The sequence below is a fragment of the Anabrus simplex genome, chromosome 12 (assembly GCF_040414725.1).
Source record: "Anabrus simplex isolate iqAnaSimp1 chromosome 12, ASM4041472v1, whole genome shotgun sequence".
In the NCBI taxonomy this organism is placed as follows: domain Eukaryota; kingdom Metazoa; phylum Arthropoda; class Insecta; order Orthoptera; family Tettigoniidae; genus Anabrus; species Anabrus simplex.
The window spans coordinates 53,991,891-54,008,291 of record NC_090276.1 but is presented as its reverse complement, the minus strand read 5'-3'; the positions used below and the strand labels follow the sequence as shown (position 1 = coordinate 54,008,291).

Genomic DNA, 16,401 nt, shown 5'->3' with positions numbered 1-16,401 from the left:
TTTTTTTAAAAGTCAAGTGTACCAATTTTCAGGTCTGTAATATCTTCAGTTTCTGAGATATAAGTACCGGTATCCTGATTAAAGGCATTCAACCCTTTTTTCGCCGTTTTCACCCCTCCTATTGGGATTTTCCGAAAACAAAAAAATACGTGTTTCCTTATTTTTAAAGATGATCCTAAATACCAATTTTTTACATCTGTACACTTTTAAAGTTTTGAGATATAGATACACTCATTTTAAAATTTCAACCCCCTTTTCACCCCCTTAGCGAAGGAATATCCAAAAATCCTGTCTTAGCGAGCACCTACATCTTAATATGAATGTATCTACAAAATTTCATTTCTTTATGTCCAGTAGTTTTGGCTCGGCGATGATGAATCAGTCAGTCAGTCAGTCAGTCAGTCAGGACAAGTTATTTTATATATATAGATTGAACGCATAGATGGCCCGGGGTATGATGGAGTAGCGTTTTTAATACATCAATCATTTACATATCAGCTATTTCATCCACAATGTCAAATACCTAACGTATATGTACTAGGAATAATAATTAATAATATACATGTCATAAATATATATTGCCCACCTGACCAATATATATCATATAGACAATGGCAACAATTTTTTCAACAATTCCATGCCCAAAACCAGCTACTTATTTTAGGGGACATGAATATTCATCATACCCAATGGGGTTCCCATGTGGACACACCTCGGGGAACTAACTTCTTAAACGCAATACAGCGAAGTAATCTCGTAATTCTCAATGATGGGTCCCCGACCAGACTAACTCCCCCTGGAGCACCTCCAAGTGCAGTGGATATTTCATTATGCAGTTATACTATAGCATCCACAACTACTTGGCGTACATTGTGTGATACACATAGCAGTGATCATTATCCAATATTTATAACTCATGGTTCCGGATCTATAATGAAACCCCCATGGACTAATCAAGTAATGAGTACAACACGCTCTTTGCATAAGTTTGATCCCGAGACTTTCAAGGTATTTATATTAAAACAGGTTGAAAAATATACAGTCGATGAGTTTAATTACAATAAGCTCTATCACATTATATATCAATATCTCGACTGTTATCACCCATTTAACCGAACACCCAATGCACACTCCCACAATATTGGTGGCCTCAGATGGTGGGATGATGAATGTCACCACCTCATTCTTAAAAGGAAACGCCTTTTTAAAATCTATCGGAAAACACTAAACTTAGTGAATTATATTCGCCTGAAACGCCATACTGCTACAATACGTCGCATATTTCATCAAAAAAGGCGAACAGCTTGGAAAGCCTTTATCAATTCTTTCCATAAATATACAGTCATAGTAAAAAATATTCGTACACTTAATAGTGAAACAAAAATACTTTACTTAGTACACTTATTGTCATGTACGTTGTATAACATCAAAAGGTGAGCTTTCTGTACACTATGTAAAGATATATACATGATAAAACACACAATTGATAGACGTTTCTGTCATTAATACATATATAAATGAAAATATCATGATTTCATACTCATAAAAAGTATTCGTACAGTCCGGTTTTACTTTCATTCCCCACTGATTTTAGTACAAATTTTGTATTTTGTTGGCAATCCTTTTGATTTTACAATGGCCTCAAGCCGCCTAGGCATTGAATGAACTAGCTTGGAGGAGAAAGTGGGCTCAATCTTATCATATTCTTCTAAAAGAGCCATTTCCAAAACTGGCTTTGATGAAATATTTCTTGTACTCGGTCCCTTTTCAAGATAAGCCCACACATGTTCAATCGGATTCAGATGCGGGGATTGGGGGGTGTTACCATGTATTTGGGTGTGTTGTATAAAATCCACAATTGCGTATGAAGGGCCGTATGCTTTGAATCATTATCCTGCATGAATACATAACTACCCAGAAGTCCCATTTTTTCGGCACTAGATGCCAGATGTTTCTTCAAAACATCAATATAGTATTTACGGTCCACTTTTCCATCTATGAATTCTAAGGAACCTACTTCAGCTGAGCTCATGCACCCCGAAACCATTAAACAACCTCCACCAGCTTCACTGAAGGGAGCAGATTTTTTTCTTCGAGTTCTGTGCTCGTTTCCCTCCACACCTTTTTGCCATATTCTTGAAAAACAGTCAATTTACTTTCATCCATAAATATAACTCGATCCCAGAATTCTAGAGAAGCATGTTTATAGTGTGTAGCATATTGTAGTCTTTTCTTCCTATTTGCTGGGATAATTCAAGGTTTTCGTCTGACATTTCTACAATGATACCCATTCGTATATAAAAATTTTTGAATTGTGGAAGCACACACATTAAGTTTTAAATCATTTCCTACTTCCGACCTCAGTTTTTCAGCACTGATTCTAGGATCTTTCTTTACGTTCCTGAGGATTAGTCTTTCAGTTCGATCGTCTAGATTTCATGGACGTCCACATTTACGTGCATTTTTGATAGATTTTCTCTCACCATACCTGTCAATAACTTCCTGAATTGTAGATCTTGGTCTCTTCACAAGTTTCGATATTTCCGAGAGCGATTTACAGGAATTATGAGCCCGGATTACAATTATTATCTCTTATTCTGTTGTTTCTTTCATTTTGCGGCCCATCTTACTGATTGACTGTATCATTTGTTGTTTAAAACGACAGAAGCACAACTGACTTGGTACAAGACGTGACCTTTCCTGCTTACCTGCGTTGCAAGGGATGTTATCAAGGACTTTAATGTGAAATAAACCATCTGTACGAATACTTTTTATGCATCTATATTTCGAACTTATTGGATGACACGTTTGTTAAAACAAACATTACTAAAGTACTATTGTTATTTCCGGTACGTAGTCCTATTCATGTTTCGCGAAATACCGAAATATAGGAAAGTAGTGAAATTTCTAGCAGCCTATGGGCAATGCGTCAACTACAAACGACAACATTGCTTAACGTTTAAGGTGTACGTATACTTTTTCCTATGACTGTATATCAGTAACAAGATTGTGGAACGCGGTTCGAGCACTAGCGCGTGTCTCCACACAAATTACTAGACCTTTAATTCAGACAGACATTTTGGAACAATTCCTTTATTCATTAACTCCCCATACGGTGGTCCCAAAGTTCGTCCCTAATTGTAACGATTCTCCACTATCGTCTTCAGTTTTGCTACAGAACATCACCCTACGTGAACTCACAGCAACGCTACAAAAATGTAACACATCCACACCTGGTCCGGACTACATTACCTACACAATGATAAAAGCACTCCCCAACCCGGCATTACAAGCACTTGTTAATCACTACAATCGCATACTACAAACCTCTACCCCTCCGGACGACTGGAATAAATTTTTCTTAATACCTATTCCGAAACCTCGGCTACCGTTGAATAATCATAAACATATTCGTGGAATTGTATTAGCCTCTTGCATACGCAAAGCATTTTTAAAAATACTCCTACAACGTTTTTTATGGTACCTAGAATACTATGAATTGGTTCCCAAATGCCAATATGCCTATTTTAAAGGTCGCAGTTCACAAGATGCCATTAATATACTAATAACTGACATATTACTTGCTAAAACAAGAAAATATCACACAATAGCCATCTTTCTGGACATACGGGGAGCGTTTGACTCAGTCCCATTGCATATGTTATGGGCCGCATTATCATCCAAAGGTATTCCTACTCCGTTCATCACACTACTCCGAAACCTCCATACATATCGACAGCTCATAATCAAACACCCTGATGCACCCCCGATTTCACGTCAAGCTACAGATGGACTTCCACAGGGAGATATTTTTAGTGGCATATTATTTGCCTTGTATCTCTCAAACCTTGAACAACTTGTACTCCAACATGCACGTATCTTACTCTATGCTGATGATATAGTCCTATATACATCAGGGAAGGATATTAATGGTGCCCGTAATACTATTACTAAAGTCATGCTTGAGGTACAGAACTGGTTAAATGACCATGGTTTATCCATATCTCCAACTAAGTGTTCAACACTCATTTTTACACAGAAACGGGTCTACAACACTGAACCATTAAAAGTGGCTTCCTATGAGATACCGATACATACATATCATAAATATCTCGGCATCATCCTAGATAATAAACTAAACTTTACTAGACATATCCAGTACCTCCGAAATATAGCAGATAATTATACAAAACTCCTCAAAGCTATAACACGACGATCATGGGGGGCAGACCCTACAACAGCCAAGACAGTATACTGTGCTACAATTCGCTCCAGATTAGATTATTGCGCTCATATCATTGATATTGCTAATCCCGCAACACTGACTAAGCTAAATACCATACAACACCATGCATTACGTATTTGTTTTGGTGCACTAAAATCTACACCAACGAATGCTCTCCAAGTGGAAACGGGAGAACCACCACTCCATATACGTCGGCAGTTCCTTACTTCTAAGTACCTAATACGACGTTTCATAACAGTTTCTCATCCTCTTGTACCGAAACTCCAACTACTACATGAACGATATAACTCATATAATATCAGAGACAAAAGAACCCCTGCTCTAATAACAGTCTTCCAATATGTATCGACATTAACAAACAATATCATAAGGTGCGCCAAACTTCCCCATTATACAGTACCGTATGAGGTAGTACAATACCACACAGATACGCTCCAAGCTACAACTACTACTTTTGCATTCCTACAGTATCAAACCTCTATGTTTTTACCACCCTCGAAAAAAATCCGCTTATCATACTCTAACATTGGACATAATTTCTATACCGATGGATCTCGGAATTCATGCGGGGTAGGAGCAGCATTTTATTATGAACGAATACAACACATTGAACTATATAAACTCCACCCGGATTTCTCTATATTTACTGCAGAACTTATAGCGATCAGACAAACACTCCTGTATATAAAAAACGAAGCAATCCCTAACGCTAATATCTTCACAGATTCTCTATCAGCATTACAATCGATCCAGTCTGGTATGTTTATAATGTTAAACAACTATTATATGACCTACGTACTACTGGAACTAAGATTACAATTATATGGATTCCAGCTCATAAAAATATTCCCGGTAATGAAACAGCGGATAGAGCTGCCAAACAAGCATCACTACTCAACACCCCTCCAATGACATTTATGACTCCAGTTACAGATCTAATTCCATTACTAAAGCAACATCAAAAAGCGACATGGCAACAGTTCTGGAATGACACTGCAAGAATAAAAGGGACCTTCTATTACAATATCCAACCCTCTCTGCCAATCAAACACTGGTATCAACGATCAACTTACACACGGCGTCATATAATAACTATTATTAGGCTACGTTTCAACCATTCGCTTACGCCCTTGTTAAAGTACCGTTTCAATATTGTCAGCCAACCGACATGTCAGTGTGGTTCAACTGAGGCGGATGCAAATCACCTCATTCTCCAGTGTCAGTTATATACTCAGGCTCGAGCACGCTTAATTGCAAGTCTAACCTGTTTACGAATACCACTTCCAACAAGTGTTGCTTGTCTTGTTTACAATCCGTCACCGGACATCATATACATATTAAACAGATATTTAGAGGACACGGGCATCATATTGTAAACATACCATAAGATTCACGTTTCATTAATAGTTGTGTCACTTACATAGACTTCATAACACTCCTGACTATGCCTACTTAGGTTTTGTTTAATTTTTGTTATTATACAACTCTAGCAGAAAATGAGCACAATGTTCGCGTTACTATTGTCTTTTGTCGCCTCTAGCACATATGTTCATACGTTGTTCATTTGTTAGAAAGATCCAGATTCAGTAGGTAAATTCTCTTTGGTAGGTCAGATGCTCTTTGGTAGGAACGGTTTAGGGTAACACGGCGTTAGTCATATCACATGTCCTTGATAAGCTTTCACTACACTTTGCGCGATATATACATTCTACCCCTCCATTTGTGTTACTCCATCCATAATACTAGATCCTTTAGTTGTTGTGTGCTATCCTTTGTCCTTCCCAATTGTCGGCCCGTTCCGTATGTCAAAGTAGAAGACGCCAAGATGGGTCACTTCGGCGTGAAGATATAGTACCTTGTGTCCCCGTGCTTACTCCTATGTCTATTACACTTACACCCACAAGATGTAGATGTTCACCCATACCAGTGATCTTTGTACTGTGAGATAAAGTATTTCTTCGTCACCATAACTAAATGTTTCTGAGTGTTCGACAGTGTTTCATTTACAAAGTATTGGAACTGGGTGTTAGTTACATACAGAGCCCAACCAAATATCAAGAAAGAAAGAAAAGAAAAAGTATATTAAGTTATGAACGTTCTCATACTTTTAAATATTGGTTTTACTAATTAACTACTTATGATCACAGATGATCTTTTATGGACGTTACTTGAGTATTCCAGCTATTTATAGGTGTAAAGGAATTGAAGATGGATGTTATCGAGATATCAAGTGATTCAAGTGTTCCTCCCAGTGTTCCTGCTTCTCCATTGAGTGACCGATTGGGAGATAACTTTGATACCCCAGAAATTGATTGCGACGTTGAAAGCAATGAATTACTCAATTTGAATGGCCTAAGTTCATGGGGCTCACCTTCTAAAACTGTAAATGTGAATACAGAAGTTTATAACCATAGTAGTGGGACAGAGGAAGAGAGGATTCAATCCCGGGCAGTACCGGTACATGTTTTATCAAGCAGTGATGATTCAGATTCAGAAATAACTTTAAAGAGCAGGTAAGTTTTTTCTTGAGGCTACTTATCATGTTAATGGCATCTTGTGTAGTCTTGGCAGTACTGTCAAGTTAATTTGCAGTCTTTTTGGTACACAGTATAGAACATTGTATGTGGAGTTGTTTAAAACCTTTCCAGTTCAATACTGAACCTCTACAAAGGCTTCAATTTGAAAGGAAATATGCAGACATGTGTATGAGTTGTTACTTTTTGGCATTCCTTAATTGACTGGTCCCCTGTTGGAGTACTGTATAATATGGTATCATTCTCATTCCTTGTCACACAATTTACACACACAACTGTTGTTTGGAGTGTAGAAAGCTATTGGGTGGAAATACTGCCCACACCAACCTTAGTAGCATTTTAAAAAGTAGAATTTAAGCAGATCTTACTTGGAATTATTTTCAGAGGAGAGATATGTTCATTGTGATGTCTTGAAACCCACTATCCTGCCCCAAAAACTATATTTAAACCTAAGGATGAGGAGCACTCGCCATTGTTAATTGTTAAACCACAAACTTGCATTCCAATTGGCCAACATAAAGTCGCATGTGATGTCATGCACATCAATCATAATAACTAGATTGTATTACCAACTGTGGCAGAATATAAACACAAAGAAACGGGACATGTAAATGAAACTATGCTAAAAACGGGATAGGAATGATTTTATATCAAATTTACCTTAATGCAGAGGAGGGTACAGTGTTGCAGCGACAGTAAGGAATTCACACACTCTCTGTTCTAGGGGGAAGGAGCTCTTGAACAGTAAATTAGAAGCCTAATGCTGCTTCGCGGTGGTTCTAACCTGGGGGCTTATTCCTCCAGATCCCCTTTGCTTGTTCCCAAGCCACTGTTCTTGTCCACCCCTTCCCTAACTAATCCAGAAAAAATGATCTTATCCGGGCCAATGGTGTTTACACAGGAAACTAGAGAACTAACGCTGCTTCACGGTGGCTATAACCTCGAGACTTACACCCCCAAAACACCTTTGTTTTAGTTCTTAAGCAGAGAGGTTGGCAGCTTTGTCGACTGCCCCGACCACATCCTCCATGAGAAGGCAGCGAGAAGTAAACAAAAGACATCACTCCGCATGGAACCGAGGCGCTAATATTTGTGAGCACGGACGATAGCATTGATGCATACTCGGCGATCCCTGTCTCTCGGGTGGCATTGTCCCTTTTATGTTAAGATCTTTGTGGCTGAGTTTTTCCCATATTCCGATATTAATTCTTGGCCATATGATAGAATTGGTGCTAGGCCTATTTTTGCCTTGAATAATAGCATGGGTGTTTGCAGTGACAATCCTCATTTTTAAAAATTTCAGTTGGAGTTCTTTCTCTTTCTCTTAGGCATGTGTATTAAAAATGATTTTGCGGTGGCTTGTAGGGTACTGAACTAAGTTCAGGATCTGCCAGCATGGGTGAGCATGTGGCTGTGCATCTTTGTGACGTCATGGGTTATGGCATTGGGAGGTTGAGATTTGCACTGATGGCGGATAATCTGAAAGGAGATTGACGACCTGGTATCTGTTGGCTGTTTGAGGCAACGTACAAATTTAACCCTATAATGCCCGGCGTGACAAATTTGTCACACGACTTTCAGATGCTATCAGAAGCTATAATACATCTCTTTTATTCTTAATGCCCAGTGTAGCACATTTGGCACACAGTCGTGAACACACTCTGGTGGATATTTTCTTCAACTGTGGTCCGGGAAGAATAAAAGAAATGTATTATAGTATCTGAAAGTCTTGTGACAAATTTGTCACGCCGGGCATTATAGGGTTAATATGGGCCATGTCTTCAAGTGCCATTTCAGTCCCCCAGACGTTGGCAATCATCCTGGAGAAAGCACCCTTTTCTTTATTAGCTTATTTGAAGAGTCCTTCGATGTTTCGATGTTGTTGATGCAAGTCCAGTCTTTGATGTTTTGGAGCCATGACATTGGTTGTCTGCCAGCTTTTTGCTTGCCTTCTATCTTTCCTTGTAATATGTTATGAGGTGTAGAAGCCCGTATATTCTACCATGTAGAACATGGCCTAAATAAGCTGTTTTCTTGGCTTTGATGATGTTTGCCAGCTCACGCTCAGCTCTAGCTTTCCTTAACACTTCATTATTTGTTACAAAATCTGTCCAGGCTGGTCTGAGCCTTTTCCTATGTAACCACATTTCAAAGGTCTCTAATCTGTTCCTGGAGGAAGGTTTGACAGTCCAGATCTCTACTCCTTAAAGCAGTGATGACCAGACATAACATATAAACAGTTTTTGGAGTTTGAGGCATAGATTATCATCACTAGATTGGGTAAAACTTTACTAACTGGTGTTGTAACAGAGAGGTTTACAGCGCGGCTAAACACAATGAAATACGACCATGACCATGGCTAGTGATAAGACGACAGATTAAGAGATACGTCTGGCTAGTGACCAAACCATTGGTCTGGATTGGCAAGTAAAGTGGGGGTCTGGGGGTGTAAGCTCCCAGGTTAGGGCTGCAAAGTGGCCAGCTGGTCTCTAGCATTCCTTGAGACAGTATTGACTAGTGACAAGACTGTTGTGGTCCACCAAAAACCACTGATAGAGACAGATTAGGTGCGACAAAATCTCACTGACAATACTACCATTCTGGAATAGTACATGTTGTAAATAATTGAAATTATCTACCTGTTCCAGCGTTGTATTCCCAGCCTGATATTCAATTCTCCTCGACCAAAATTGGTGCTGGGAATGGCATCTGGCCATAAAAATATGCCGTATAAATCCATCTCATCTCATTCCCAATCCTGTATCAAGAAACAGGATTAAGGGATAGAAAGTCCGGCCCCGCAGTGTAGGGCGCAACACGTCCTCCTGTCACCCGGCGGCCCCGGGTTCGATTCCCGACCGGGTCAGAGGTTTTTAATTGTAAATTCTATGACCTTAATTTAGCAATCACTTGTCATTTCTGAGAAAATCTGCTGATGCCTAGTGATTTCAGACAGATTTTATGGTATTTTCTCAGCACTGTTTATCCTGTTAAATAAGTTACTTATAGACAATAGAGTGGAGTTTTCTTGTTGAAGTGGTTCTGTTATTATCCTACAGTGATCCGCTAGAAACATATAGCAGGCGAAGAATAGTACCTCCTTCAATCTCGGTGACTGATTGGGATGAAACAGAGGCAACCAACAAACCGTCTTCTTCCTGTCAGGTATGTGACAATCTGTTAATTTAGACGGTGATGTTTCACTAACTTTTATGTTAATATCCAACCATAGGCATTTGTTTTTAACTTACATCCTCTTCAAAAATGAGGTGGAAACTTTGTTATTAGCTTCATTCATAAACTCATGTGAGGAAAGCAATGGGAAACTACCTCACTCCTCATTTCCCCAGTACACCTCTTCAGTGATGCCTAGGCCATAGCTGATGGCAGAACTGTTGAGGATCCCATCAGCGTTAGTGCTGGTGGACTGAACATACATACATAAACTCACAAGTACAGTGCTCTGAATTTCAGTAGAAAGTCAACAACTGTAAAGAAAATGATGGGATGTGTGAATTTGCTAGATGTTTATTTTTGGCCATTCACATTCTCTACTTCTGAAAAACACCAGGAAATGTAATGTGTCAAATGAAGAACGTTTAGTAAACATGGCCTGTTTGTCTTACATAAATTAAATGTAAAAATCCTACCGTTGTTACAATAGAAATTTCTTCTTTATTAACTGGTATTGAATAGGTGGACCTTCCTTTCCCCCTCTTTATTAGTCCGTATAGCAGGGCAGTGACCTAGATGTTAGGCCCCTTTCAGCAACAAGCATCATCATCATCTTCCTTATAGGCTACTGTATGTAATACACAGTTCAAAAAAATTAGGGGAACATGTTTTGTAACACCTGTTATGTGAATGTTAATCTGGTAGATCGGGTTCCAGTGGTCGTACAGCATACCTTGAGACCTTAGTTACTCAGGGTATGTCAAATCGAAGTTATACTCCATCTGTTGGTGTAGTCATGCATTAAACTGTGAGGTGACTCCTCAAAACAAAGTGAATAGCTGTGCGTCTGTGTATCGTTGTCAGGTACACAGACTACTGCAGTCATTTGAGCATGTTGTACGTAAATCAGCACATCCAATGAGACGTCTTAACTAGGTTCAAGTGACAAGGGCCGTCACTTTGATCCAGGAAGGTTGGACTTTTCGTCTTGTTGCTGTGGATCTCAGTGTATCTCCGTCAGTTATTCAACGCTTCTGGAATCGCTACGAGACAAGCCAGTTCACAAGGAGGGTTGGACAAGGTCGTGGACGCATGCCAACCCTACAGGATGACCGATATCTAATCATCTGTGTGTTGCGGCGTCGTTCAGCAACTGCCAGAGAACTGCAACAAGACCTCCCGAGGGTCACTGGAGTCACGGTGTCTGACCAGACAGTAAAGAACAGGTTAACAGAAGTGTCGTTGCGGCTCAGACGTCTTGTTCGAGTGCCCCATTTAACGCAGCAACATCGTGCGGCCCGCTTTCTGTTTTCCTGTACCCATGTCAACTGGCAACTTCGCTAATGCAGACCTGTGTTGTTCACAGACGAGTCCAGATTTCTCTTGACACAGTGTGATGGACGTCAATGTGTATGTAGATGCCATGGTGAGTAGTAAAGTACATGTCAAATGTTGTCCAGGAAGGTGACTGATTCGGACAAGGTTCTGTGATGGTGTGGGCCTGTGGGGTGGCATCAGTATTGATGGCCGTACGGATCTTGTCGTTGTCCGTGATAATCTTACGCTGTGGGGTACATCGAGCAGATACTGCTACAGCATGTTTGGTTGCTGCATACGGTGTTGGCCCTGAAATCGTACTCGTGCACGACAATGCCAGGGCTCATGTAGCCTGCATCACCAGAGCTGTCTTGCGAGAACTGGACGTTCAAGAGCTGGAATGGCCAGCAGTGAGTCCCAACATAAATCCCATCGAGCATGTGTGGGATATGTTGGACAGAAGTGCTTGTGGGCATCCTGTTTCACCACGGACTCTCCAAGACCTCAAACAGGCTCTCATTGAAGAATGGAATCTGATACTGCAGCATGACGTCAACTTATACAGAGCATGACACTAGGTGCCAAACTGTGATGAATGCTTATGGAGGATACACACCACACTGAAGCTCTCCAACTGTGATAAAAATCCACCATGGAGGACTGTTATCACTTTGTTTTCGCCCCTGTTTGGACATTTCCGTTTGTGTTCTGAAAATGAACACGAATCCATCAATGTTCTTTTGTATACTTCAACGGTAAAGAATAAAGGTTTAGTTGGTCATATACCTGGGTGTGAGATATTGTTTTATGGAGCATGGCATACGTTCAAAAACATGTTCCCCTAATTTTTTTGAACTATGTAGTTTCTTAGCTATAAATACATCTAATGTAACATGCTTTTATGCCATCAGTAAAGTATTATCAAACCTGCCTAGGTAGCCATGATCGTAAAGGCGTGAAGTCTAAATGGTCTGACACCGTGGTTAGCCGGTTTGAGTCCAGTTGGTCTTAAAATTGTCACCATCAGAATCTGGGCTGGCAGGGTAGGGAAGATGGTGGTATACAATTTCGAATCTCTAGATTGCGTGCCAAAAGCCTGGATTCAGTTCCAGAGCTCTTCACAGTGCTCATATGGAGTAAGGGCACATGACAGTGTTGATGGCGATTTGTCCGTCGGATGGAGTCGTAAAGCTTTAGCAGAACCCTTGGTGTTATTCAACAGGAGTAAGCTATGTGCCGACACTGGGGATCACCCTCTCCCCTCGTTGTCGTCATCGCACACATCTAGACGTGCAGGTTGCCCACCAGGCCTCTCCAGAGGCCACACGACATCAGATCAAAAACGGTAAGTCTTCTGATGACGGCTCTGGAACAACGGGTGTGTGCAACTGAAATTTTGCGCACATAGCATTGAATCATTTCGTAAACAAATTAACAAGCACCAACCAACCATTTACAGTAATATTCAGAGTGTGGTTATTTCTTCTGTTGACACCTTGGGTTGTAAAATGCTTATTTAACTGAAGATCTGCATATACAAATTGTACTGTATATTTTGGTGTACAGTTCCTGAACAGGTCCTAGAAAAGTCCATAACTTTAATATGAAATTTTTGTTACCAGTCATCATCACCACCATCACCGCAATTGACATTCCTTTTCCAGCTCCAGATGGGGCGGAATGTTAGCGTCACCTCTCCATCTTCCATTGCTGTTCCTTAAGTGTGTTTCAATCAGTTCCGTTTTTATTATACCGTTCTTGATCAAGTCCAACCTCGTTAGTGTCAGTCTACCCCCCTGTTCTCCTTCCTTCAATCTTAGCCTCCGTCGTCCTCTTCAATATCCTTTCCTCTTCCATCCTCCTAACATGTCCAAACCATCTCAGTTTATTTCTCCCCATTCTGTTGGAAGCTTCTCCACTTCAACATCACCATTTTGTACCGTGTCCTGCCTTGTTTTTTTTGTCACCCCCCCCCCCCCATGGCACTACAGCCCTTGAAGGACCTTGGTCTACCAAGCGACCGCTGCTCAGCCCGAAGGCCTGCAGATTACGAGGTGTCGTGTGGTCAGCACGACGAATCCTCTCGGCCATTATTCTTGGCTTTCTAGACCGGGGCCGCTACCTCACCATCATATAGCTCCTCAATTCTAATCGCGTAGGCTGAGTGGACCTCGAACCAGCCCTCAGGTCCAGGTAAAAATCCCTGACCTGGCCGGGAATCGCACCCGGGGCCTCCGGGTAACAGGCAGGCACGCTACCCCTACACCACGGGGCCGCCACTTTCTCTGTCATACTTCTTTAAAATTTCATCTTTCTTGTCTGGATTTTAGTCTGGTTTTCTCGTCAGTTTTCATGTCTCTGATGCATTCATGTCAGTATCGGACAATAATACATCACCTCTTTACACTTCTCTGCTTTGTTGCCAATATGATCTTGAAATACACCGTACTTGGCAATTTTCCCCTCATATTTCCAACATAATCATGATATTTTGTGCTTTTGATAGAATTTGGCTCTCGTATAGTCACCCCTTTAGATCAGTTATTTTCTCCTGTACAGTCTACCAAAAATGGAATGAAGGATTTTTTGTTTTATAGGGAAAGAAGAAGAAAAGAGTTACGGCTACCAAAGCTGCCGCAGCAAAGGCAGAAAGAGAAAGAAAAGCAGCTGAGAGGAAACAGAGGCAGCTGGAAGCCCAGCAGGAGAAAGCTCTCAAGAAGGCTGCTAGCATCGCTCAGCGGGTCAATAGGCCTGGAGAATGCTTGAAGGTAATTATGCTGTAATAATCCACAGTGATTTTTCTGAATGTGCTTTGGTTTTTCTTTGTTGTCAGTGAGTTTTTTTATGGCAGCTGTTGTGCCAATCTGGAGTTCCATTGTCAGGTTGTCATAGTCTTTAAAATTCAAATTCAAATGATTTACTCAGAGAGGTAGCATATTTTACTGTCGACTAAATCTGTTCAACTACTACAGTAAAACCTTGTTAATTCAAAGTCGTTGGGACTCAAAAACCGGACTTCGAATTACGTGATTTCGAATTAACCGCCAATTCGTAATTCAGAAGTGCCAACCCTTGCCGGGTTACAAAATATTCTAAGGCCCGTTACTGCATGCAGTTAACCTTCATTCACAGTTTAAACCTTTCAAATGCCATGAAAAAAAAAAACCTATTTCCAAAGTGCATCCAAGAAGGTGCATTTAGAGTATTCAAATAATGCACTTGGATAACTCGCTGAAAAACATAACCTCTCACAATGAAAGAAAGAAAGATAAAACAACAGCACGATTCAAAGACGAGGAGAAATCTATGCTGGCTCCCATGTGCCAGTGCTTTATTCATTCGATTACTGTACTGTATGCATTTTAGATGTCCTGTACTTGCACAGAAAGTACCTTACCCGATACCCTTAAAACATCGTGGCTAATCAAACTTTCCTATGACGAGGGGAGAAAGTCTCTCACTTCCTTCTGCATGACAACACAATACAGTCACTCTATCCTTATACAATTTCCCGCCATGGCACTTCTCTCGTACTTCAGAAATGTAAATACTTGCCGCGTCACAAAGTATTCTAAGGCCCATTAATACCTGCAATCACCTTGATTCACAGTTTAACCCTTTCAAATGCCATGGAAAAAACTATTTCCGAAATGTATCCAACAAGGTGCATTTACAATGTTCAAATAATGCACTTGGATAAATCACCGACAAACATAACCTCACACAACGAAAGAAAAAATCACACGATTCAAAGACGAGGATAAATTATGCTGTTTCCCCTGTGCAAATGCATTATTTTTTGGATTACTCTACCGTTAGCATTTTTAGATGCATTGTACTTGCTCGGAAAGTGCCCAACGCCCTTAAAACATGGTGGCTTATCGAACTCTACTATGACAAGGGGAGGAATTCTCTCGCTTCTGTGTGCATTGCAACACAGTACAGTGACCTCCCCCCCCCCACCCTTGTACGATTTCCCGGCTGGCACTTTCTGCTTTAAAACCATAAGACCGTTCGGGTTCGGCATTAAAAGAAAGCAATGTAGTTTCATCGGCAATGACAGTATTGTTGCAAGTAATCAGCTTCATTTTCCGTGTTAAATTCTAATCACAGAGAGTTACAATATTTGAAAATCTTCCACCTTTTTGATACTTTTTAATGACAATATTGTTCGGTGCCTACGAATTGATTATATGAGCCGCACTTTTCGTCAATTGTCGGCATCGCCAGTGTTCGCGGATTCTGTTTCTCCGCACACTGCCTGCTGCGTGATATTACGGAGTTCCTTAAAAATGTTGAATACAAAAGAATTCCGATTTCACTCCAACTTAGCAATTATGAAGCACACTGTAGGCACCCCAAAGTGTGTGAAAGTGCAAAAAGCTACCCCTGCATGTTCTGGAAGATGCATTCTGTCATGACGTGGATCAATTTTGAATTTAAATTACTCTGTAACATACTAATGTTTTAAAATGTAAAGGCAGTTTCAAATTAAAAGTCTGAATTTCGGTAATGGGGCCGATATTGTATATCGAATTATCCGTATTTCGAATTAAACAATTTAAATAACATGCAAAACCGCATCTCATGTTTCCGGGAATGAGAGCTTCTTCGAATTAGATGGGATTTTGAATTAACCGATTTTTAATTATCAAGGTTCTACTGTATTTACAGTTATTTACAAAGACACTCAAGTTTGAGTGTTCCACTTCACGCAGCCTGTACTCACTAACTTGGCTGAATGCACACCCTTCATTCCTGTGCTCCAACAGGGCCTCTCACAAAGTAGTTCTCTCCACAGTACAACTGAATCCAAGATCTCAAAACAAACACCACGCATAGACAAGACCGTCTCAACCATGACTGCACTGTACTCCGCAGGCCAGTTGACGAATCTTGACGATGGTTTCTGAAAGTCGAATGTATCATTTAAACAGATAGACGTAGCCAGACGGTATGGACTTGCACAGTCGAAGTTAGTTAGTTCCTTAAAAGAACAAAAAGTAATTGAAGAAATTTTTGTAGGTGGCAAGTTTAATCCTTAAAAAAAAATGGAACTTTTCCCTTTGCGAAAAGCTGAAAAGCTAATGATCACGAATATGTCTTTCAATAAATGAAACTTAAATATAA

General features: G+C 40.3%; 1 protein-coding gene across 1 annotated transcript in view; it reads left to right on the top strand.

The window, feature by feature from the left end:
- Positions 1 to 16,401, top strand: part of mms4 (Methyl methanesulfonate sensitivity 4) — a 103,722-nt gene that overhangs the window by 64,473 nt on the left and 22,848 nt on the right. The window contains exons 5-7 of the mRNA XM_068229807.1: positions 6,428 to 6,759; positions 9,840 to 9,945; positions 13,869 to 14,039. Of these exons, the coding sequence (XP_068085908.1) occupies positions 6,428 to 6,759; positions 9,840 to 9,945; positions 13,869 to 14,039 (609 nt within the window). The remainder of the gene's footprint in view (positions 1 to 6,427; positions 6,760 to 9,839; positions 9,946 to 13,868; positions 14,040 to 16,401) is intronic.